This window comes from Argiope bruennichi, chromosome 2 (genome assembly GCF_947563725.1).
Source record: "Argiope bruennichi chromosome 2, qqArgBrue1.1, whole genome shotgun sequence".
Lineage (NCBI taxonomy): Eukaryota > Metazoa > Arthropoda > Arachnida > Araneae > Araneidae > Argiope > Argiope bruennichi.
Genome location: NC_079152.1, coordinates 90,508,319 through 90,535,714, shown reverse-complemented (window position 1 = coordinate 90,535,714; position 27,396 = coordinate 90,508,319). Strand labels below are relative to the sequence as shown.

At 24.1% G+C, this 27,396-nt stretch overlaps 2 protein-coding genes across 3 annotated transcripts; one reads left to right on the top strand and one right to left on the bottom strand.

Moving 5' to 3' along the window:
• Positions 1 to 3,126: 3,126 nt before the first annotated feature.
• On the top strand, positions 3,127 to 17,431 carry LOC129958073 (RING finger protein 141-like). Of its 2 annotated transcripts, none has more exons than XM_056070257.1 (7): positions 3,127 to 3,206; positions 4,296 to 4,429; positions 8,449 to 8,557; positions 10,612 to 10,680; positions 10,998 to 11,185; positions 12,820 to 12,939; positions 15,414 to 17,431. In XM_056070257.1, the coding sequence occupies exons 1-7, from the start codon at positions 3,204 to 3,206 to the stop codon at positions 15,565 to 15,567; spliced, it is 777 nt and encodes a 258-aa protein (XP_055926232.1). In that variant the 5' UTR covers positions 3,127 to 3,203; the 3' UTR covers positions 15,568 to 17,431. The 2 variants fall into 2 exon arrangements, with proteins under 2 accessions (XP_055926232.1, XP_055926222.1); XM_056070247.1 differs by having other exon boundaries at positions 3,133 to 3,397.
• Positions 17,432 to 25,752: 8,321 nt separating this feature from the next.
• On the bottom strand, positions 25,753 to 27,135 carry LOC129958083 (5'-AMP-activated protein kinase subunit beta-1-like). Its single transcript, XM_056070270.1, has one exon. It carries the CDS (start codon positions 26,914 to 26,916, stop codon positions 26,119 to 26,121), a length of 798 nt encoding a protein of 265 aa, XP_055926245.1. The 5' UTR covers positions 26,917 to 27,135; the 3' UTR covers positions 25,753 to 26,118.
• Between the last annotated feature and the right edge of the window lie 261 nt (positions 27,136 to 27,396).

Genomic DNA, 27,396 nt, shown 5'->3' with positions numbered 1-27,396 from the left:
TATGGGCTCTCAAAGTTGTAAAAATTTGAATTTTTGACCTTTTTTTTGTAAAAACTCTTTTCGGCTGGCATCGATGTCCTCTATCGAACAATACCAAATTTACGTCGCTTACGTTATTAGGAGCCGAGAAACAGAAACGAGAACGGAAAAAGAACATGATGTTGTTTTGGTTAGGGAATTTGAAGCTCGAAATCGCGTAGGCAAGGAATAAATAATAAATTGTGCGTCCCAAGCTTTTTTCCAATGAAGTCTTGAAAAGAAAAAAAAGAAAGGGAACGAAAGAGCAAACAGAGGTCGGAATAAAACCTTCAGAGACAAAATCTTCAATCAACAAAAACGAATGATGAAAATTTAAAATTAGAAGCTGATCGAATTAAACATTTAAGTAAATTGGCTTTACAACGAGAACGAAGAAAGCGTAAACGCATGCATTGTGTTACAGATTCTCAATCGCAACACTCAACTGCAAACACAGAACGTGTCCATTTGGATTCTAAATCACAACCGTCAACGTTCAACGCAAAACGTCTCCGTTTCGATTCTGAGATTCAAACATCACTTTCTAACTAACTCTAAGCAATTCATCGAAAAAAGAAAATGTTTTTACATGATAACTTGAAATTTGAGATAGCAGATTTCATTTTTAAAAATATTTTGTTAGTTAATTTGTTTTTAATTAAATTATATTTAAATTTGTTTGTCTTGGTTTTTCTGCCACACACTGTACAATACTGAGAAAATAATACTGAAAAGTCTACGTTGAACAACAACGTGAAACTATATTGTAAATTCTACATTTATCGAGGTTGATCAGCGTTATGATAACACAACTGTTAATTATGTATTTAATAATACTATTAAATAGCTTATTATTCATTAATATGTGTTTTACCTAATCAGACAATAGGGATATATTTTTGATAATTTTGATTCTTTGTACTGATTTAACAAATTTCTGATTTGTAATAAGATGTCCTTTATTTATTTAAAGTAAAATAAATTAATGTTAGAAAATTAAAAAAAAAATACAGAAAATTTAAAAAGTAAAATTAATAAATATGTACAGATACATAAATTTCTTTTGAAAAATTCTTGATCCAAATTTTACTCTAAATAGGACATGCCAGAAAATCATTATTTTTGAACCTAGATTCCAGTTTGATAGCAAATATTAGTTACCAATGAAATATCTTTCTCTTTGACTTTAAATCACTTTTTTAACTCTAGATTGTAAAAAAAAAAAAAAAAAAAAAAAAAAAAAAAAATATTAAATTGAAAACACAATCCGAAATTTGATGTAGAAACTACAATATTCTTATCGAACCAAACAAGCAATTATTATAAGCGATGCTCGTATATTATGATTTTGCTGGCACAATGAATAAGACACTCTCTACAAACCTACAGAACCTGGATTCGAATCTGAAGATAAATAAAAAAAAAATATGTTGTATAATATAGGTTATAAATTATTATATAAGTTAAAAGATAATTAAAAGATGCGCTAGATTATTTAATATCTATTCTTACTAGCTATTTAGAATTAATTTTGAGAAACTTTATAGAGTTGGAAACTAATTTGGTGAATATCGAGAAAATTACTTTGTACAATATTGAAACCGAAAATTGATAAAAGTGTTATATTTAATTCTGCTTGAATATTGCAAAGCAATACTGTATAATATTTTTTTCCCCAAATTTTACACTACTCTATTATATGTAACTTGGGTTCGTATGGAATTCCTTAAATTATATTCCGTTATACCGTGATCTAATACTCTGTTGAAACCATGACTAATTTAATGAATAAGACGCTAATAAATCAATAGAAAAGTCCCCAAGTTTTCAATATTGAATAATATTAAGTAATATTGTGTAGCATTGTTGAATATCATGAAATAAATTCCATAATATTTTAAAATACTTATATTTTATGCTGATTTAACATTGGGAAAATATTATAATACTTTCGCAAATTTTATGATGGTGCATATTATCTGTTTCTTTGGATAAATATTAAATTAAATTTAAAAAAAATTATTTTGATTATTAGGGAAGGTACTGAAACTTGCATTGCTTATGTATGGACAATGGATAAGAATGCATGCCTGAACATGATTTAATCTAGTTTTGGCTGTACAATATCGTTAAGAAGACTTCACGATATTGTCCAGCATTTAGAATATAGAATAACAGCATGAAAATATAATACAATATCTTGTGTAAATAAGACATATGTGTTATTTTAGAATTTTTAATTATTTTAGCCTTTAAGAAGCATTTTAAAGATTCAAAATTTTTACTCATATAAGCTAAAATATGAATGCAAATTTTATTCTGTCTGTATGAGAACAATAATCGGGAAACTATGAGGAAATTAGCAAAAGCAACAATTGGAAAAAACAAAGATTGAAAGTCAGTAACTCACCACCATGTTTTCGCTTTCTCACTTCGTAAAGCAACCTTCAGTAATATTTTGTTTATTCATTGCGCAGAGTTGGAACTTTTGTTACAAGCATAAGCAACTTTGTTGTTTTGTTAAAAGCATGAAAATGTTCTGGAACATGAAAGGGATATTTTCTAAATTCCATGCTCTTGAATCCTCCATATAGACGATTAAAATACAAAACAATTTTTGAATTGTTTTCAATACATCCTGACTGAAAAAAGAATGTATTTGCTGCCCCCGATTTTTTTTTTTTTTTTTGTCACACTAGATTATAAATTTAATCCACTGTGCATTAATATTAGATATAACGATAAAATTTGTCTCCCTCACGATCCTAGGTAAAAAATTTAAAAAAAAATGGAAATATTTGATTTTAGAGCATAATTCACTTCCTTAAAAAAGCTATAATAAAAAATTGATTATCGGATCAGATTACCAATAAGATCAGCATCATTGATCTTTTCTTTATTATTGACTCTGATTATTCCTAGGAACGTACTATTTTAATAAAAAATACATATTTGAATTTTGTGATGATGATTGACAGTAAAATTCAAGGACCCGGGCTTAATTTAAGTTTTGATTGAAAAGTTAGCCATAAAAAATATTTTTGGCAACAAGCTTTTATTCCAAATATTTTGGTCTTAAAATAATCGATATCGAATTAAATCGAAACTTATGCTTTTCATTTCGTTGTAGGATGTAAACAAAACATTGGCAAATTTGTCGTACAAAGAAGCTTGTCTAATGACTTATGGTATTATGAATGGTTCGAAATAAATGCAGAAATTTTTTGTTGCCATTTAAACTAATGAAACTATTCTAAGATAAAATTTAAGTCATATTTGAAATTCTGCTGTAATCAAAAGATTAAAATATTGTACTTTGGGAAAGCATGTAAATGAACTAATGAATATTGCTGGCAAAGAAGTTGGAGAAATATTAAAAGTAACTAAGAATAATCTAAAATTACGTATTGACAGATATATCACTTATAATAAGCGTAAATACTGTGCTTTTAACCGTCATTTATTTAATTCATTTTAAATGTGAGATCTTTCAATTATTGTATGAAAAATCTATTTAATTGGGTAATTAGATAGTATTTATAATAAAAATGTTAATGGATTTTATACTTGTCACTAAAGTATTGAATGCTGCGTCATGTAAGCATTAAAATCTATTATTTTTGCTACAGCTTTTAGTTAAGTTCATTTTTTTTTTCCTTCATGTGTGTGTGTGTGGTAATTATGAAGATTAAGACTACAGTTCTATTGAAATCTGATTCATATAAGAACCCATTTGATGTTTAGTATTTGAAAATAATATTTTTTGGGAAATCTGAATACTTATAAGCTTCAGAAAATGAAGTCTTTGAAACTTGTAAAATATGAAAATAAAATTCATCAAAATTATTTATGCTAACTGTCAGAAATAGTTAAAGTAAATTCACAAGTAATTAATGAAATTTTTTCAATCTTGTATTATTATTGTAATGTAAATATGTAATTAAATAGTTTATTCTTTCATAAGATAATAGTCTTTTTTCAACATATCCTTTTAAAGTTATTATGCTTTATGTACAGAGCCTTGTTTATATAAAAAAAAGTGTCTTTTTTAGTTGTATTTTTATAAGCGTGAATTGGAGGATTATTTAATAATTTTATGTCTAAGATTTATAACCTTGCAAATAATCAGAATATGCGTAATTGGTTCAGAATAGTTTTAATATAAAGTTGTCAATCTCTTTAAATTTCATAGTTTAGTAACATTTATATGATAGAAAACTGTCTTTTAATTTTAAAAGTAAAATTAAATTCATTTGTGCATTTTTTCCCGCCTTCAGGTAATGGGACAGACTATTACAAACCACATTGAAGAGTTGAAAGATGATGTCATGAAAGAAGCTCATATATTTAAAGAAGTCATTGATATCACACATGAAGACTTTTTACAAAAAGTTCGAGAAGTAAACAAAATGTAAGTGTTTATCATATTTGATTATAGATGAGATAGGATTATAATAAAAATTAAATAAAATTATTTAAAAATTTTCTTTGATATAATTTATAAATAATTCAAGTTAAAAAAAATGTCTTATTTTCTTGGCATTTATTTTTAATGAGTTATGAGAATTTTCTTTAAGAAAATTAAAGAAATATGTCTTATGTCATAAGTCATAAGCAACAGAAATCTTTTGCATATCTTTTAGTTATAGAATGTGGTTGCAAAATTCATGGTTATAGTTTCACAGGTTTTAGTATATATGTTATTTAGGATTTTTTCTTTTCTTTTTTGTGTGTGATCTATTTTCAATAAGAATTTTAATTGACAAATTATTAAAATGTAGACACCATACTATACATAAATGATATCTTATCTATTATATATTGGGAAAATGCTATATGAAATTTAAAACATTTATTCTCTCTTTCTCTTTATAAATAAGATAATTTATTGTTTGAATTAATGCAATACTGGAATTTGTGACCCTGAGCCAGTCATAAATTAGTGATTTGATCTTTTCTGCCATTACAGAATCACTCAAATCTCTAAATTAGAGTTTAAAAATAATATTTTCATGTATTCTGAAAAGTAATAATCTATCATATGTATTCTCAATGAATAGAGTACTTATCTGTAAGCACTGCCTTTGTTGTCATGGCAATAACACAATGCAATTCAGATGATCTATATATTTATAATAAAAGATAAATGTGTGTTGGAGCTCAACAACCAGACCGTTTGACTTAGAGCTAACAAATTTGGCATATACTTACTTTGGAGGGTGAAAATATGCTCCTGCAAGTGATATTTTTAAAATTTTAATTAATTAAAATTTGACAGAATTTTGATAATTTTTTCCTTCCTTAACTTCCAAAAATATTATAGCACAAAAAATGATTTTTACTTCAAATTAAAAAACAAAAAATTATCCTTGCAATAATAATAATTTTTAGCATATAATTTTTTAATTTTAATCAATTTAAACAAATATTTGAAGCATACTTTTCCAACAATTTATTTTAACAAAAATAAAATTTTAACTTGCACAAGCATGTTACATGTTCATATGAAAAATGAGCTTTAATAAGTGTATTGTCATTATATTGACAAAAGATCAAATTAAAAAATTAAATTAACTCTTACTACAAACTAAATATAGAAAAGTTTAATTTTAAGCACATGTCTGTAAGAAAAGAAATAAAATGAAATGTGATATTTTCTAAAAGATAAATGCAAGAAGTTTGTGTTTTTTAAAAATTTAAGTATTATTAATTCAATAATTCTGCATTATTTAAGGTACACATGATTTTTATATATATTCAAGATGCCCACTCTAATCAGGTTCCAATGCTCAATTTCTTAACAATCATAATTAGATAAAAATATCTAATAGGAAAAAATGGACTTAATGAAATAATGAATAATATTTTATGCAGTTTGAATCCACCAATCGGACCGATATTCTAATAAATTAGATTTATATATTGGCTTTCAATCCTTTGAATCGTATTTAATAAAATATTCTTGAGACATTAACATTTTAAATTTTAAAAAAAGTTTCACTCTGTTGAACTAACTGAAAATAACTAACTGAATTATGAAAATTTGAATACTACTATCATATAAAGATGTATAATTTTAGACTATTTCATTGATCATCTCAAAGAAGATATGCCAATCAATTCCTTGTGTTTCCTCAAGGCTGATTAGTTTAAAATATGAAATTGTGGATTTTTCTAAAACAGTAATTTCCATAATTTCATAACTTGATCAGATTTGGTCATAGAAGATATAATTTTCTTAAAATTGTTAGAGAGGTAAGAATATTTCACTGAATCTGATTGCTTAGGTTCTAAGAACCATATGAAATTTAGATTTATTAATTTTTGGGGAAGTATATTTATTGATTCTAACTAACCAAAATATTATTTTTGATTAAATCTTTTTGAAATTAAAAATTGAATTTTGTGATTAATCGGAGCAATTTTCATTGAATAATTCCTTGAGATATTGCATAAATTATATTAAAAAATATTCTGTTGTGCACATAGGACTTTAATGCTGAATGGGTTTTTTTTTTATGCACTCATATTTTTAAAAAGGCCTGTTTGGTTTCAGTAAAAATGTCTTTCACTGCAATTATAAATTTTATTGATCAATATTGTTTTACCTAAAAAGTTTGCCCTTTCAGCCTTTGTGGACTATGGTTGCCATCTCCTTTGTATTTTGAAATAAAGAATTTCTGAAACTTGATTACTCTGATTTGTCCCTTGGACTTTAAAATGAGAATATGCTGTGCATACCTTCAGCATCTAAAGGAGGCATCAGATAGAACTTTTTAATATAAACACTAATCAGTGATCACTAAACTATCATGAAATTTTTAATTAACACTAATTTTTATATAAACACTTACTAACAGTGGGAAGAGAATCTAATATCTTTACTAGCACATTGAAATTAAAGATTCAGAAGATAATAATACATAACAGTTCACAGAAAAACAACAAAAACTGAATAAAAAACAACAACAACAAAAAAACACACACCCATTCCTCTTAGTTTTGCTGCTAGAGCTGAAGGTTTTTCATAAGAAATTTTAATAAATAAATATACTTATTCAATCCAAGTAATTCTTCATTTTGGTAGGGAAAAAATTACATACTTTTGTAAACAAAATAATGTAGATGTGTTTTATTGCCATGATATACAGAGGTGGCAGCAGAGATTTGCCGGCGAAACTATGAATTTCTCGCTGACAGGGGGGCAATTGCCCCCCCTGCTGCCGCCGCCTCTGATGATATATACTCTGTCTTGTAGGCATCTAGTTATCCAATATAATAGTCCTGATCATAATATTTATGATTATCCCTATTATATGACATCCATTCTTAAACAATCATTGATGTGTTGAATTATCATGGAAAATCCATGAAAAGAACAAGAAATAGCAAAAAATTCTTTTAAAATAACAAGATAATATTGAAATGGAAATTTGTGAACTAAAGGCAAATGATTTCAATAAGCTGTTGTAGATGTTTTAAACTTTTTTTTCTCTGATAAAATTCATGAACAGAAGTTATCAATTTAAATAAAGTAAGAATTTCAAAAGGATAAATATTATCTGCTCCTGATTCATTTAAAGGGACCCCTTCCCCTCTAGAATGTGTTTTTAGCAATAAATATGCTTTTAAGTATAATAGACAATTTGATTAAATTCTTTAATTGATCTTTATTTTCCAGTTATCTTTTAATTTTCATTTCTTAAAAAATTGTCGTAAGTGTATAATTCAAGAAACAGAAAAATATTATCAATCTTATGATTGTTGTAAGAAGTATCCCCACTTTAAAATTTGGATTATTATGTTGGCAACAAATTCTACGAGCTACCTAAACTAGGATTTAACCAAAATTTGATATAAATTATTATAATAAAAATTATTGTAAAAAATAAATAAGAATGTATAATTTGATAAAATTAACTTGCATTATTATAACAGTGTTTATTTTATTGTAAAAATATTTATATTTTACAGTTAAAACTTAAACAGACATGTGATAAAATCTTTCACCAAATATTGTTAGTTTATGATTGATTTATATTTCAATCAGCTTCACCACTTATTAGAATTTTTAAGGAATTGAAACATTACCTTCAAGAAATGAATTTGTAACCATGTTCCTTTAAATCCCAAATAAAATAAAATTTCAAAAATCAAATTGCTTGATAAATTAATCTCTTGTAGTAGATTTTAATGATAATAATTACATGTTACAGTTTCAAATTATTTGAATGGAAAGGAGAAACTTCTTTTGCAAAGAATGAATTTAATCTAGGCCAACAGTATCCAGCTTTTTCTTTTCACATTTATTTGATATCTTGAGAATGTTGATCATTATTGCATACAATGGTTTTTAGTTTTTTTGGTCAATTTTCCTATTCAATTTCTGACTTGTATGGGACAGACAGCTCATGATGTTTCATTTTCTAGATGTTACAATTTGATTCAATGTGAAGGTCGATGCTTAAGGTTCTTTATTAAGAAAAATACTGACTCGACATTTCTTTGGAAGCAGACAGTAAAAATAGCATGTATGAGAGTAAGTATAGAAAACTTTTCTGAAATACAATCTGAAATAAAATATTATTTTATTTCATATTCATCATGATTTGCATTAATCCATATGTGGCTTTTTCCATTTTTTTCTTTTCTTAAATAATCATATTTTCATTAATATTTTAAAAGATAAGATTTTGAATTGCCTACTATGATCAGTTTGGTTTATATAGTTTTCCTTTTAATTATTTATCTTTAGAATAAAAGAAAGTGATTAATTTTTACTGTAAAAAATGTGAGAAATCACTTTTATAAATTTGATTTACAAAATTAGAAATTATCATTTTTTTATTATATTTCATAATTTTTAAACTATTGTTAAGAAGAAAGCTTTAAAGAATTTCAAAGAATGAAAGAAAGTTTTTAAAAAATTCAAATTTTTAATTGTTAATAAATCAGAGACGTTGATGGGTATCTTTCATAGAAATAATCTTAAATGATAAAAAAGTCATAGGAAAATATGTATTTTTCATAGTTGGTTTCATAGTTCATTTACACACAATCAACATTTCTTGAACATAATTAAGTTGTTCCATTATTTCATAAATATTTTTTCTTTTGTATTTTTTTAAAATCTATTGTCCTTTCCCGTCATTTAGGGCTGAAAAGTCATTAAATATGTTGCAATTTTCATAATGTTTTTATTTTACTGTGAGAAAAATATAATCTAGTATTTTATTAAATCTTTTAAAATTTTTCTGTTCTTAAATATTTAATTTTTTATATTTTGTCTGTATTTAAACATCTAAATAATTCTACAAATATTTTCATTTTAAACAATTCTATAAATATTTACATATTACTTATATATATATATATATATATATATATATATATATATATATATATATATATATATATATATATATATATATATATATATATATATATATATATATTCTTAAATGAGTATAATTTATCCTGAATTGGGCACTTATGTATTATTGCATTCAAGTACTAAACCATAGATAATTTTAATTATATTGTTGCAAACTTTTCTTTGGAAATAAATCACCAACTTTCCTCGGTGTAATTGCTATAGTGCACCAATATCCTATTTGATGTACACACACAAAATAATGAAGAGAGTAATATGTTAACAAAGTAAAATATAGCAACAAAAATAAAAGTGAAAGCCAAAAGTTAGCTGGGAAAAAGAAAAATGTGTCTATAACAAATGAAAAGAGCACAGAAAATATAAATATATGTAAAATGAATGCACAAAAAGCTGAAATTGTAGGAATACTATGAAAATAAATTTGTAAACCGATAGTAAAAAGAAAAAATGTGAAGCAGAGGGATTTCAGAGCATATTTGTTTTAACTATCTGAAATTCCTTTTATTTTAATTAGAAATCATTTTAAATCCCATTAGAAAATTTCTGATTCAATAAAAAAGAATCAAAAATGCATTCCATCTAAATAGATGTCACCTACTCATCCCTATTGCCATTTTTGTTGTTGCTATCTTCATGTTGCTGTCCAAATTTATATATTTTGCTGTCCACTATAATGGTCATAAATGAATTTCTTTGGAAATGTAATAAACTGGAAAAAGGCTTATTAAAGAGATCATAAAATGGAAGTAAAATAAGGATGAGATTGAATTTTAAACTTTTTTGTCGATTAAGAAATTGCCATCTTTTTATGTATGTAAATTAAAACGTTAGTTTTCATAGTATAAAAAATATATCTTGTGCTTTCCTTAAATGAATTAATTAGTAGTTATAATCTTCTAGAAGACATTTATTTCTGTTTTCATAAACCCAAAATATGCTTCAACAGTTTTGGAAACTTTCATATTATTTTTCATTTCTGCTCTTAATTAATTATTTCCAACTTTCAGTATTGCATAGCTGAAATGATAAATTAGAAAATATTGGAAAAAAAAGAGGAAGCTTTGTTTGTTATCTGATGTGTTATGTTTCTGATAATGTTAATTTATTTTAATTTTTGCTTTTACTCATGGGGAATAATCTATTTTATACTTTGATTAAATAAAATTCAAATTATTAATGTTTGATCTTGGATATTTCAGGTAAATATTACTGAAGATTCTGCTGCATTGTTTTGTGATGAGAGTGTTGATGAAGAGAGCTTAAGTAATGTATGTATATATCCATTATGTAGCATGATTTTCCTTACTTTGCTTTAATTTATATTAATAGTTTGAGATTTTGACAAAAATAGTTAATAAATTGGGTTAAAATTATCAAATTCTCTTTTTTTAAATTATAAATTTTGTTTTATGTTTTTATTTTCCAAATAGACATGCTTATTTTTTTTTTAAACTAAAAGCTATTATAGTTGGTTTATTTTGTATTATAAGTATTTATATTTTTTGCAATGATTTTCTTTAAAATTTTTGCTTTATAATTGATGTATTCACTATTCTCTAATTATTATTATTTTTCTCCCTTTTAGATTTTAGCTATTTCAAATAAAGAAATAGAGGTACATAAATTACTGAGTCTTAGACAGTTTCTGTTAGCATATAATATGATAATATATCACTCCAGTTGCATTCAAAAGGGAGATGAATCTTCATCTGAAGCAAGGAATAATGAGTGTTCTGCTGTTAGACCAATTTCAACATCCATGCTTCTAAATAAGTAAGTAAAATAAGTTGAATCAAATGGTTTTGAAGGAAAAAAAAAAGTGATTTTAGGTCACATAGTATCCTTTAGGCTGAAGTAATTGATACATAATTGCAATTATTAAAATTGTCAAATATTTTACCAGATTATAATAATTATTGTATTTGAAACTCTTATACTTTTCAAAAAATAAATAATGCATTAATATTTGAATTAATTAATTAAAAACTAGCCATTTTTGGCCACCAGTTTGTTTACCTAAATTATTGATTTTTTAAACAATGAAACAATCAATATGGAATGCATTTCTTTAAAAATTGCATTGTGTAGTTTGGTATGACTGAAAAATATGAATTTAATTGAGTCACTCTACAACAAATTACTGGGGTGCAAATTTTTAAAAAAAATGTTTACTCTACAAAATAAAAGTGTTTTTGTTTTGATGGAAGAGTAAATGTCTTCATAACATTATTTGAGACTGAAACCAAAGTAAATTTAAAAAAAAAATATTATAAAGGAAAAAATTGTATGCAAACAAAATTAATATCATTAAAAAAGTATTTTTTTTTTTAAATTTAAAGAGAGCGTAAAAACCATTTTTGTGTGATAATAATATAGGAAGATATGAATGTCAGCTTCCCTGGGTAAGTCACAGTGATTATCCATCTGGAGAAGATTAAATCTATTTTCACACTTGATTAAACTGTTTCGTGTTTGTTTCTATCATCTTGACTTCTTTTATATATTCTTAACTCTGACTAAATGGAGTTTGTAATGAAATGACAAGCCTACACTACATAAATTCTAATATTTTGCAGCTCCATTATTTTTTAAAGTAAAGATATGAGTTAAATGCAACTGTAAAAGCCTTTTTTTATTAGACTGAGAATTCAAAAATCCAGTTGAGAGAGAGAGAGAGAGAGAGTGGAATGCCTCCAAACACTTTTTTTAGAATATTTCTACATTCTTTATTTTGTGCACTGAAAAATGATGTGTTCCAGATTTTCACCTTTGCTTGCAAAAATAAAGCAGGCTGAAGCATTTATATGATACTTTGTTTGCATTTGATAGTTGCTTTTTGATAATAAGTATTAAGAGTGATTTCTGTGCCACATATGTTAGCGTTTCATATAGAGAGATATATAAAAATGTGAAATGAGTTAGAGAATTTTTTTTTGACCTGACTCAAAATACTTTTTTTCTCAATTCAATTTTCATTTTTAAGATCAGAAATATGTAAAAAATTTTAATGGTGAATTCTTCTTGCTGTGGCATTTAAACGATGACAATAAAGTATTTAAGTTATGACTGCGATTTATAATCTTGGCAAATACATTTTTGAAGAAAAATTATATCATGTTTTAAAATATGTATAATGATTATTTGTACTGATTGGATAAGCATTTTAATTTGTTAAAAAGATGATTAATTAATTTTCTTGGCATTTGCTTCATTATTCTTACAAAGTTATATAAATGTTTTTTTTTTCGTTCTGTTTTGCTTGTTTAAATGTTTTAATTTGAAAAATAAACATGAGCTAATAAAATTAAAAAAAAAGAAACTAAATGTTTTATGTGCCTTTTTTTTTGATATTACTAATTATGTAATCAGCAAAAAATAATCTTAATATTCTTATATTTGTTTTTAAGGATCATAAATGAAACAGATATAGAGACGGATACTGAGGAGTGCATCATTTGTATGGAAAGAAAGCCTGAAATTACTTTGCCTTGTGCCCATGCATATTGCTTATTTTGCATTGAACAATGGTATTATTTTATTAAATCTTGCTTGCTAATATTAAGTGATTAATAATTTCTTAATTTATAGTTAGCTCTAAATATTTTGAGTTTTGTTTCCAAATCTGTGGATTTGTACTATATTGATAATATGTTGTTAAACCCATGATTTAAGAACATAACTTATAATTAGTTATTTGAAAATGCTATCAGCTAAATAGCTGTTATTAGATTTTTTTTGTGTTATACACTAAATAAAGTTATTAATATAACAAATTGTTTTCAAATTTGTTACTAGGATTTATTTAAAGAAATTTAATATTCTTATATTCCTATTAACTTCAGAACTTCATTATTATTTTATAAATCTTTTTGATTGTATGATATTATAATCAGAACAATCATTATTGAGAATCACTGTCTGTAATTTAGCCTAAAATGAGTTATAATTTCCTAATTTATAGTTATATTAATATATAATTTTTATTTATAATTAACTTGTTATTTTAAGTCTAACTTATAAAAACTTGTAATTATGAATCAGTGAAATAAATCATTAAATAGTAAATCGTAACTTACTATATAATGATAGGTTACTTATTATTGATAGTAGTCCATTCATAGTTTTCATTAAAATTAAGGCAAATGAGTATTAATATCCTTGAAAGTTTATATATTTATGAAGATGATTTTAAATTTTTTTGTGAAAAATGTAAAATATGATGTGTGCATCCACAGAATTACTTGAATAAAAAGATAATCAATTAAGAATTTCTGCACTCCTCTGATTGCACAAGTCAAAGATTTTAAATGTGAAAAAAAGAAAAAAATTACTTTTATGTTTTTGAAAAATAGCTATTTAATTACAGTATTTTTTATTAATAGTTGTAATTATTATTTTTGAGAATGCTTAGTTAGCTGATCAATCAAGAATGCTTTTCTAGTGTTTTGTTACTATTAAAAGTTTAATAATATTCTGTTAGAGTAAACTTGGTTCAATTTTTAAAGCTCTTTTAAAAACTTTTTTTCAATATTTTACTGTTATTAACCCCCATAGAGTATAATATTATTTCTTTCTGCATTTCATACATACTAGTAAAATACAAATTTGTTTTCCAATTTTAAATTCTTAATATGGTATGTAAAATCATCTTATATATTAGCCACATTTTATAAATTACAAAATATTTTATAGTTTTATAGAATTAGATATGTTTACACTCATATATCTATATATATGCATTACATATTTTATTGATGAAAGGATTAGAAATGAAAGAAGAAAGGCATAATTGAAATGTAATCTTTGTATGAAATTAATTTTATAAAGTAAATAAATAATTTTGCTCTCTTTTCTTAAATACAAATTATGGCTTTCAGACAAAGCAGCATTTTTATTATCATAAATGATATTAGAAATTAATGTTTGATATGTTTGCCTTTCTACCATAATGATACAATTTCTTCTTCTTTTTTTTATCAGTATTTTCTTTTTAAAAATATTTTTTATTAGTAAGAACTCTGAATTTGTCATCTTTTCTCTCTATCCATTGCTTTTCCCACTTCACTCCAAAAATTACTAATATGTAATTGCTTAGATTGCATATTCTTCTTTATTCTATTAATTATACTGTGTAAAAGAAACATCTAACTGTTATAGAATTTTACTGAAAATATTATTTGCAAATATGACTGTTTAAAATATTTTAGCTTAACAATCAACACTATACATCTCAGCTTTCAAAATTCTATAAGAAGAAAAATAAGCTAAATTTTTTGTAAAGAATAAAGAATATTTCTGACATTTTCTTTTACTTCAGTTATGAAAATGCTGCCCCATGTTAATAACAGATGTGAAAATAAGACAAACCTATTCTTTAATAATTTGAAGAAAAAAGATCTATTTTTTTCCATTGTAAAATTTTGAAAATTGTGATAGCTGGTATTGCTTTTTAAGTGGCAATTTTATCATTTTAAATTAGATGTTGGTATTCAACTCTAAACATGCTTAAAATATATTCTTCAGCTCTAGGACAGTTAGGTCTTTTTTTTATTAATTAAAAAGTAATTAACAAAGATTTCAATCAAGGAAAAATGATGCTATGCATAATGTAATTTAGTTAATCTAAAAAATCAAGTAATAATATAGAATGCCAAATAAATAAAAATCACCTTTAAGGTGGTATTTTTTTCTATGATTTGAAATATATACATGTAGAATTTGAAGAGGAGTTTTGGAGAGCAAACTGAATATTATTTGAATTATCTGTAAATAATATTTACAGATAATTAAAATATATAATTGTTTTGAATTTTTATTTTAATTATTTATTTTATTATCTATTTAATTATGTATGTTATCTATTATATATTTCATTTTTTCTTAAACAATAATGTTTTATATATAAATATATTATTTAAGCATATTGTATCCATGATTTCTGTATTTAATTTACTTTGATTATTTGTATTTGTATTAATTATTTCATTTCTGTTGCATATAGGAATGTATCAAATAAAACTTGTCCCGTTTGTCGTGCAGCTATGGAAAGTACCGATGATTCTTGGGTAACTCCTGAAATACCTGAAACTTCTGAAGTCAATGAAGAAATCAAAAAAGCAGTAAAAGCTTTGACTCTTAAACTTCCTGAAAGTTAAAGCTTTTCATTCTGAAATAACGGAAAACTTATTATAAATAAGCATTCCTGCTGTAATGGCATTTATAAGTTGAAATGCCTCTTTAACTAGATGTTGACATTTTTACTGAAGTGGTTTGATAATATTGTAAATAAAAAAAAATAGATTATATGTAGTTTTAGTTTTTTAATGAAGGATTTTAGTTTTGTTTTGAATTTAAATATAACTAAGACGTTATTTTTAAATTGGTCCTTTAAATGTCTTCTCTGTTATGTTTCTTATATTGCTTGTTATGAATGCTTTAAAATTGTTAATTATATTCATTGTTGATACATTATTAATAAGATGTGAAAAAGTTGTTAAATTATTTTTAGAATGTAATGCACATATTATTATTGCCATTGTAATTCCCTTTAAATCTGGTGATTTATATGAACATACTTAATTCTTCTCCCTGTGAAAGTAATCAATCATTTTCAGATTACTTTTTTTTTGTGATTGTGTTTATGCTATAAATTTTACATGAAATGTGGCGGCTTAAAAATTTCAAGGCAAATCATTTCGATTAATTTATATGACAAGTTATCAAAATGCAGTAAAGTTTACATCATTTTAATAAATATAAAGAAATGATATTATTAATAACCATATCTTCTGTCAACTTTTTGTATTGCTATTATTGTTTTGAAATTAACTATCTGCTATCTGTAATTAAAACTTTGAAAAAAAATCAATATTAAATCAAGTATTATTTGATCAGTTGTTATACCTGTCTGTAAAATAGGTGAGTTTGTATTAATTTTTATGTTACTAGATTGGCTCAGTAACTTGCCAATGCTGATAGAAAACTTTTGTATGTAATGTAAATTCTGACATTAAGTAAAAATTAGGAAGAAACAAAAATATTTTATAAATTTATTTTATTACTGGATTTTGTAAAAATGGAAGCAACGAAGTGGGTATAATAATATTATGCAAATTTGATAATATATATAATATTAATAATATTATGCATTTTTTAGGCAAAAAAAGAGGGATTTTTTTTTCATATGAAAAATGTAATTTTCAAATGGGAAAATAAAATAAATAATTTTTTTTTTTTAACAAAGATGTTATTTTAAGAAAGAATTTTACTTAAAGTAATAATTTCATTCCCTTCCAATTATTTTAACAATTTAAGGAAGGAATGAAAAATGCTGCTGTTTCGCTGAAATATACTGAGTTAAAATGTTTTTTATTTTTTATTTTAAATTTAAATGTTTATTACCATAACAAATATAAGTATATTTCGACTACTTGAAGAAATTCAGTCATAAAGGGGCTGCTTGAATTTCATTTCAGTTTGTTTTTTAAACTTAATTCAAATCCAGCTAAATGTTTGTTAGCATGAAAGAATTTAAAACTTTGTCCATAATAATTTCATAAAGGGGCTGCTTGAATTTGATTTCAGTTTGTTTTTTAAACTTAATTCAAACCTAGATAAATGTTTGTTAGCATGAAAGAATTGAAGACTTTGTCCATAATAATTAAGTAAACTGTATATTTTGTTGACAAAGTTATAGAAATGCAGCTATAATTTTTTACCAAATACAAAAATTGTATAAAATACTGTATAGACACAGTGGCATAACTAGGATACATGGCCTTGAGCATAGTATTTTTCTCACCTTTCAGTCATTTTAAAAGTTACCATATTTTGCCTGTATGACTGTTTCAAAGACCAGTGCCTGTATAACATTTAAGCTGCCTTTTCCTTTCCTTTGCTATGCCATTGTACAAATATTTTTATACCATTTTTTATTTCCCCCCCCCTTTCCTTTCCTTTTTTTTTTTTCCCTTCATCTTTTTCTCCATTTGTGAATAAATTATTTTTTTAATATTTCTACCTTGTAAATATTATTTTTTATTTGAAACAAATTTGTGTGATTTTCATTTCTTAATTATCATTATATTTCTTTATGCTATTATACTTACCTGAAGTGCCAAATAAATGAGAGCTCAGAACTTCTGAATATATGGATTACAGCTGTTAGCAAGTTTGAGTGAAACGATTTTGGGAGCATGGAAAAGGTTGCCATTTTTTAAAAATTGGTTTAGAAAGTTGTTCTAATTTTTACATTTTTCTATAATATTTCAAAATAACTATTTTCATCTGAGCTTTTCATTTATTATTAATTCATTTGTCATTTTATTATTTATTTTCAAGGTTGGAAGTTACAGCAAAACTTTTTGAATGAAAATTATTATTGTTCATCACAAAATATTTTTTCACAATCTATTTATTCAAAATCAATATTTTTAATTAAGCTATGAATAATTTTTCATTGTATCTAAACTTATAATTTCAATACAAAATATTAAATGCTTTAAAATACAAAATCATATTGAATCATTTACTTGTTGCTGTTGATTAAATGTATAAGCTTTCTTTAAGGCAATATATAAATATTTTCTAAAAATTCTTCATTTGCTATTATTTATTCATTTATAAGGAATATTTTGGTTAGCATTGTTATAACCAAAATTATAATGGTGATTATAATAGTGGTTATAACCAAAATTATAATAGTGAATTTTTATAATCATCCTATTTTAGATGGGCAGAGAAAAAATTTTAAGTTATGTCTTTATTAGGAATTACTGCTAAATATTTGTAAAAGGTATCGGTCCTCAAATATAGTTTTTATTTTAAAGATTGTGTTAGTATTTTCCATAGTAGATAGTTATATGCATATAGAATGATTTTTCTGGATTAAATTTTTTTTCTATCTGTTTCTGAAAAAGAAATATCTTTAAATTTGTAATAATGTTGGTTATTTGTCTTAAAAGGACATGGATATTTATACAATGTTTTTTTTTTCTGCTTTGGTTTTTATTTCTTTTGAATGCTACTTAGGATTTTTTTAAAGCATAATTTTGAGTTAAAAGATATTTTTGTAAATAATTTTTTTTAAAGTTGAATATTAAAACAGGGGAGGAGGCATCTTTAATATCTTTTAATATTTGTTTTCTCTTTGTTTAAATAAAAATTAACTTTTATACTCCACTTATTGCCAGACAACTATTTAGTTGTTAATAATCAAACATTTTATATCTCTAAAAGTTAATTTTTGTGTAAATATGTATAATACAAGTATTTTTAAATTTAAAAAATAGAATTATTAAACATTTCAAATTTTATGCTTCAAATTCATAACTGAAATCTCCAATTGATTGATCATGCTTTGTAATTACTCTTGAAAATTTATTATTTCTTCAACATTCATCTTTAAAAAAATCACTTCAGAAAGTATATGACTAATTTCCTGTTCTAATTTTAGCAATATTATCTAGAATTCTGAACAGTTTAGCAAACAATACAAATTTATCGATATATTGTAGTTGATTAAAAGATCTTTCACTTATAAAAAAAGTCACTGAAATTAATGTACTAATTTTTTCTTTTGTTGACTTATGCATAGTTATAATAAAAATGTACTGTTTATATAGATATGAAATCTAAGTGTCAAATTCCCTTTCAAAGAAATAGACTTCTGCTTTACTTTGTAATATGTTTATTAATTATATAATTATTTTTTACATCTTTAAATTTAATTAAAATAAAATTTAGAAATTAATATGAATGCATTATACAATATCATGCATAGCTTAGTTATACTAGTTTTTTTTTGGTATGAAAAATTGACTGTTTTAAGAAAGGATATAATTAGAATTTCTTGAAGTGAACTCTTCTTGCATATTTACAAATTTTATAGGTAAGTGAAATTGCTGAAAACATTATTTTTGAAATCAATTTACTGATCATCTTCTCTGCGAGTTAAAAAAATTATCAATTAGTATATTGTTAAATTTTTGTAAAAATAGAAAGTTGTTTCACATTACAGTATTACAGACATATAAAAAAAGTAATTGAAAAGTGAAGAAAAACTGCATCACTGGAAAACAAGAATGACAGATTAAAAGTCATAAATATCCTTCGTAAAAAGGTTTATGCTAATTTTGTATAGATATTTCAATCAGTTTGAACTCATTAACACACATTTATTTATGTATTTTATGATTATTGATTACTGCTCATGGCAAGTGATTTCATATGTCTTAGTTTTTTTAAATTAAAAAAAATTATGCATTTTTTTAAAAAATTTTTTATTGATAATATATGAAATTATTATCTATGTGTGTATTACAAACAGATTTAAAAACTTACATATTGCTCATACTAAAAATTTCTTGTAATGAAAGGCTATTTCAGAAGTGCTTTGGTATTTTGTGTATAAAATAAACTACACATTGAGTACACTATATATCTGCAGTTGATATCATTATTGTTTGAGAACTAAAATGTTCGTTAAAGAAATGTAGAATAATAAAAAAACAATTATATATTTTATAATTGTTTTTTATATATTTTTAAATCTGCCTGATTACATGTTTAGTATTATTATATGTAAATTTAATATTGTTATTTTTATGAAAATGATTAGTATTAATGTTCTCCAATTTGTAATATTAAGTATTTTCTTCATTAAGCTGAGATCTATGATGTTTTAACTAATATAATAGAATTTTATTTTAACTTAAAAATATACATACATTTCTTAGAATTTTTAAAATTTTCATTAATTAATTTAATTTGATTTTAAAAATTAACTTCTACATTTTTAAATCACATTGAGTTTCACATTTGTTGAGAAAATTATATATAAATTTGTATGAATATATTTTACTTATGAAATAAAAATTTGCATTCATTTAATGAACTATTAGATTTTCTGTTGTTTTTTTATATCTGAAAGTAACAATGCTGATTAATTGTTATGATCTATTTTTAATTGTATAATCTATTTTTAATGGTAATTCAGTCTTCAATTCTGTATTTTAAATGCAGTATTATCAAAAGAAATAAATTTTTGTATCATAGTACATATCATGCACTTAATATAAATATTGGAAATGTCTTTATTTTTTTTTTTTAATTATTATATTGAAATGTTGCAGAATCCTGGAAATTCATAATTCAGCTGATTGATTAACCATTGTTGAATTATATTGCACTGTAGATCTGTTATGTGGAAAATTTTGCAATTCATATGTAAATTATTACTCAAAAAATGTTATTAGAAATATTTTATTCATTTTCAAATTAAAAAATATATAAATTTTAATTTTTCCCAAGTACTGATATTTAAATATACAAATTTTCATCTATTTCTACTGAACAACCTTACATAAAAAGCTAAAATGTAAAGGACTTTTTTTTAAAAAATTATTGAAATACATAAAATATTTCATTAGTTAATTTTATGTTTTTTCCTTAGCTGTATTTTATATGCTTAAGATAAATAAATGATGACATCTAAAGTATCAGTAATGTAATACAGTTCTGCTCTATTACATTTTTTTTTTTTAAATATTGAAACAAAATTGAATAACAGATAGGAATCTCTCTTCTGTGTGTCATTCAAAAGTACATAAAATGAAATAAAAATAGTAGAAAGTGTTTTCCAAGATTAGCTGTTGTACAAATTATTTGATTTAGTAGTCTTGAATCTGTATTTTAAATAATAAATAACTTTTCATCAAAATTTATACATGATGCAACAAGTTTCTATAGAGAACCAGGTATAGAATTTGGCTAGAGGAATTTGGAAAATTGCTTTTGCTACTGTTAGAAAGTTGCTAATAAAAACCTATAAATAATTATTAAAGAAAATGTTCTATACTATTGAAAAATTTTCTTTTTTGTTACAGAGATTAATTACACAGAATATCAATAACTAGTATTACTAAATGAATTTTGTTTAAATTGGATCCATTACTTACAATATAACATTTAGGGATATTTAATTAGGCTAATGCAATTTGAAACTTTCCTTCTGCTGTTATTACTATAAATAACTATAGTAATCATAGTTTTATTGCAGTGCACAATTCAAATGCTGATGACCCTAGGAAAACTGAGTACTTTACACTTATAATATATCTAGAATTCATTATTGAAGTAATGTGTTACAGCCTGCTATTTATTGAAAAAAATTTTTTGATTGATTTATGTAAAGAACCCTCGGCCACTAATTATGTATTTAAAATAAAATATAAAGACCATAAAAATTCTATAGCCACTGGCAAATTTTAGATTTGGCAGTTACTTAGAGTAGTTAGACTCCTGGGGAGGGTTGCAACATGATTTATTAATATATATATATATATATATATATATATTATTAGCCTATTTGCCACATACATAAATTTGTAAAAATTTCAAATTCTTTGAGTAATAAAATATTAACATTTTGTCAACTATAATTGGTTAAATTTTTATGTTTCATTATGTTTATTTACTTATTTCAGTCTTCATACACATGAGAATATGATTATATATAATTATGTAAAATATATTTTGTATACTTTTAAACATAATTTATATTTGATAAATAAAATAAACACACCTATTTTCAGAAAAATAATTTTTAGAAATATTACAAAATAAAATCTAAAAGAAATGATAAACATATTAAATTAAAAATGTATTGTAATGTAAAACTAAATTCATCAATTTATTAAAAAAGCACTTCATAAAGTGCACTGTCTAGTGTCATAAAAAGCCTAAATCTGAAATCACTTAAACAAATTTTTGGAACCAATTAAATGAAAATTTTGCAGTTATTTATTGGATAAAAGTTTCTTTTGTCTGAAGAAATATTTCCATTGATTAAAATTGGAAACTGTGTTACCAAACATAAACGAATATGTCCTGAAATTCTATTTAAATTTTGTATGACGATATTTTGTTCAATAAATTTAATATCAAAATCGTTGAATAACAAATTATTTCCTTTTCTGGATGATTTACATCAAATAAGATTTCTAAAATAATTTTATTTATATTTTATGAAGATTTAATTTTTAAAAAATATTATAATATACAGCAAATATTGTATAAGAAATATTAAAAAAATATATATTCATGCCTTTCAAAAATTTATTTGATTTATGTAAGTAAAATTAGTGGAATTGTATTGAATAGTTTTTTGTATTTGTTAGACAAATTCTATAAACTATTTGAAAGAAAAAAGTATTAAATTTAAGAGTTATTGAAATAAAAATGTCCATAAATAAGAAAGCATTCTTAGCATTGAGCAAAAGTGAATTTTGATTTGATATTTTCTTCCTAACAATGAAAATATAGAAATTAAATTATAATAGATTATTTCATCTATCTGATATTATTGATGACTGAAGTGGCTCAAGATATTGTACTAAGTATAAAATGACAATATCATACTTTGTATCCGATTTGAGAATATAATACTAGTTTTGAAATTAAATAAAGAGTTGTCATTAAATTCAGATTTCATGCCTATTTTATTAAACATATTACAGCATTATGTCCTTATAGGAATATCTAAATACTTCAGATTCTAGACATTTTTGCTTGATAAGAAATTATAAATAAAAATCTTTATTAATTTTCAGCAACTGATTGTTTTTCTTAAAACATTTCATTTCTAGTTAATATACCATAATTCCATGTTGAAGTTATACCAGAATAGCTCTTTTAACCATAATAATTTATAATTTTATTAAAATTTACCAACATAATTACAATTGTTATATATATATAGTATAATTTTGGAAGTTACATGATAGAAACGAATAAAAAAGTTGGATTTAAATTAGGAAATAAGTAACCATCTTAGAATGAAATTAACATGCATTAATTTAGTATTTAAATTAAGAAATGTTATTACATATATATATTAGCAGAACTAAAAGAAGTTTTATCTAGGCTAAAGCTAAAAGTAAGAACTTCAAAACTAGGTACTTTTGAAAAATTCAATCTGGAAAAGACTTTAAAGATAATAAAAATTTACATAGCTGAACTTACAGATCCTAAACTTTTCTAAATGAATTATCAGAAAGTGAATCAGTGCAAGATAACTTCAAATATTCTCTGAAAATCTGTTTTATTTATATTAAATAGAAGCAAAATATGAGTATAGAAAATTTGAAGATAATTACATTATAAGTCTTTCCTGTAGTTTAAAACCAACAGAATGGAAATAAATGATAATTTTGATAGATAGACTACAATTTTTAACAGAAACTTTAGTTGAATTCATTTCATAACTATTTTGGAAAGTTGTATATGAAGTAGCATATTTGTTGATAAATGCCTAATTGTAGAAAGAAGCATAAAAGATTAGTGGTTAGTCTTTTTATAACTTCATATTTAAAAATACAATAAATAGCAATTTCTAATGCGGTATTTTGAAAAAGTTACTGAATTTCATTGAAAATGGGCAACCAAGCACAAATCTTAAAAATTATACTAATTTTTAAGATGTGTGCTTGTTAACATGTTTTAAGATTAATTAATCTTAAAAATTAAACTAATTTTATTTTGAAAGATACAGGGAAAAGATTTATACATCTATGTATGTGTGTACACAGAAAACTCTTTATAATCTTCTATTTAAAAAATTAATAAGTTATAATGACCTTTTTAAATCGAAGGACTACCAATAAATACTAAACGAGTTCTAGATCAGTGGAAACATATGTTATGTTGAAAGAAGAATGCAACATAATGCATATGAGAATGTTCAGAATATATTTCTGAATCAAAACTGAACTAATAACACATCATGTAGTACAAAATGTTTTCCTTATTAGGATATTAAAAATGGACCTTTTGTCATATAAACAATAGCTTTATTTGAAAGTCTCACATCAAAGCTTAAATAAAAGAACATTTCAGAATACATGTATTTAAAATATTATAAAATCACCGGTGGACATAAATGCTGAAAACTATCAGTATCATTTAAAGAATAATGAAATAAAGAACTGTTTCCTTTCATACACAGCTTTTGTCATTTTACAGCAGATATGACAAAGTATAAACTGCAACTTTTGAAAAAATAAATGTTAAATTCTATCACACATGTATCACAAATAATGTAATATTTTCAAAACACCAATGACAGTTATTTTTCCCATAAATATAAATAAATTTAAAAACATATATATTTAAAAAATGATTTTTTTTTTGCACTATTTGCGATGTAAAAAAAATAAAATTCCTCCCAAGAATATGAAAACCAAAATAACATAAATAATAATCACAGAAAATAATGTCATACTTGTATTATAAGAAAATCTAATTAGACTATTTCTTTCTTTCTCAATCATGTAAGAAAAAAATTTAAAAGTAAACTCCATTCTTCTATGAAATAAAATTTACTTAAACATGCACACATAAAAAAAAAATCACATTTAAAGCAAAACATCATTTTTTTCATTAAGATTTTAATGAATCAATTCATTATCAAAAACAGCAGAACAAAGCAACTGAATGCCATTAAAAGCACAAATAAAAATATAGGCAAGAAATGCTGCTTTTATATGACATTTCCTTTATAGGGACGAATGATTAAAAAGAGATCCTCATAAAAAAAGTAAAAGAATAATTAGAGATCCTGCATTTTTCAATAATGCTTCTTAATTGCATATTTGCGAACAAAACAAAAATGCATATTTGCAGAAAAATAGCCCAGTAAAACTTTCCACATTAAAATTATTTTAGAAATAAAAGAAAGGAATTGTAAATTTTTTAAAGAAAATGAATTAATTTCTTAATATGCATGCCTGTATTCATTTAAAAAATATTAATAACATTTATATATCATATTTTATTCTAAATGCAGTTGAGTACAAAATAAGACATTTTTTTACATTGAAATAAAATAAAATGTAACCTTTAACAAACATCAACGTTTTAAATAACATTTAGAAGTAAAATAACTTTACTAAAATTAGCTAGCCTGACAGCAAAATGAATGCTCGTTACTGTAAGTAAATAAGTTATTAATTTATACAAAATGACTATCCTTAAAAAACAGTATATTAATACTCATTACAGTTCAACAAAACATGAAAGAAAAATGAGATAAAATTAATTCAGAAGGTGAGAGAATAAAACTAATTTTATGTGCTTTGCAAAATATTTAAAAAAATTACTTGATTAATTAATCAAGTTTTAACAACATGAAAACTTATAAAATCATAACAAAAAATAAAGTAATAGAATTAGTTTTACAACAACATTATAATAACAGATATTCATTTATTGAAATTACAATTATTGCATTTTCATTCATATATTTTTCCTAAGATTTATTAAGTAAATAAAAAAAAATATGTATGCATATTATTGATTAAAAATTCAATTGCAATGATTTTATAGTTACAGATATGACAAAAGTTACATGAATTACTTCTATTTTGTATATATAGTTGATAATACTGAGATCAAAATGCAATCTTATTTTATCATTAAATATTCCCGGTATTATAAAAACTTTAATAATTATACTAAAACTATTTCTAAGAAAGTCTTGATATGCAAGTAAAAAATACACAATTTCACTGCATATTACTGAACTATTAAATAATAAGTGAAAGTAACTTCAGATCTCAATAACAGCTACACAAATAAAAATATAGAGAAAAAAATAATTGCTGCAAGCTTATATTAATGTGTATTTTTAACACAGCTATATATGCAACCTAAATTGGCTTATACAGAAGAGTGGTAACATATTTCTTTTTATAACGATGAGTGGCACTTAAGACAACAACACCATCTTTAATCGACAGAGCATACAAGTGATTGAGCATAACATGGTTTGGCTCAGGTAGCAAATTTGGTTCACAAGACATGTCAATATCTTTATTTAATATGACTTGTAACAAATGAGGAGGTAAAACAGGCGGGCCAACTGTTTTCTCATTAGGCTTGTGCTGTGGAACTTCTTGATTATAGGATCCAGGTGGTGAACCTGTAAATGTTGATCCAATGCTATCAGCAGCTAAAGCTTCAAATACCAAGAAATCAGACTTTTTAACAGAAATTAGATTATTTTTGGTACCCATCTCATTATCAATGGTGGGTTCACTGGGATTATGCTGCCACTGGCCATCCACTTTGAATTTATATTGATGATCCCCCTCAGGAATTTCAAGAATGAGAGCAAAATCCCCATGACTTTGTACCATGGGAATTGGCTTCCAATCGGAAAAAGAACCACTAATGTAAACTTCTTTACCTCCGCCATTCCATTTGAATACCGTAGGGAGTAATTTTTCGTAAGTATTGGCTGTCTCTGAAAGTTTTATTTCGTCTGCTTTGTCCATTGAAAAGCTGGATGGATCATCATAATCATCCAAAGATCTTTGACACGGAAATCTTTCTTTACGGGTTCCAGCGCTGAATTCGAACACCTTCCCTTCTTTGCATGAAGCAGGAGGTCCTTCATTATCCGAAGAATATGCTCTATCACGCTTATTGGAGCTTGTAGTACCCATATTAGCGAAAAGAAGTAATAACAGATAATACTTTTATAATTCAATATAACAACGAATTATAATTAAAGCGAAGCTGAGAATTGATTTTCTTTACAGTATGAATATCAGTAGATACACATAAATAACATATATTCGAATACAGTAAGCTACGCAGATGAGTCAATTTACTGTTAGAAATAATGTAAACATGTACCATCTGCCATTTAATAACTTACGACTTCAGTTGTTGCCATTCATTTTATAGATTATAACACTTACGTCATAATTTCTCGGCAGAATAGCTGTTAATGAAAAACAGCAAAATGCTGCAAATATAATAAATATCACAGTATGAAAATACATTAATATCAGTATATTTAAATATATATACGTAAACTTTCTTTTTTTCTATCCCTGGTTTTCTTTTAATATATTATAAATAAAGCTCTAGCGTGATATTTATTCAATTAAAGAATCAAAATCGCATCAAGTCAAAATCAA

What these genes read in the sequence shown, in the direction of transcription:
- LOC129958083 (XM_056070270.1), bottom strand. Translation starts at nt 26,916, where the DNA reads ATGGGTACTACAAGCTCCAATAAGCGTGATAGAGCATATTCTTCGGAT.
- LOC129958073 (XM_056070247.1), top strand. Translation starts at nt 3,359, where the DNA reads ATGAATATTGCTGGCAAAGAAGTTGGAGAAATATTAAAA. An exon ending in GTTCGAGAAGTAAACAAAAT is followed by an intron (nt 4,430 to 8,448) that starts GTAAGTGTTTAT and finishes TTCATTTTCTAG; the next exon opens with ATGTTACAATTTGATTCAAT. An exon ending in TTATTTTGCATTGAACAATG is followed by an intron (nt 12,940 to 15,413) that starts GTATTATTTTAT and finishes TGTTGCATATAG; the next exon opens with GAATGTATCAAATAAAACTT.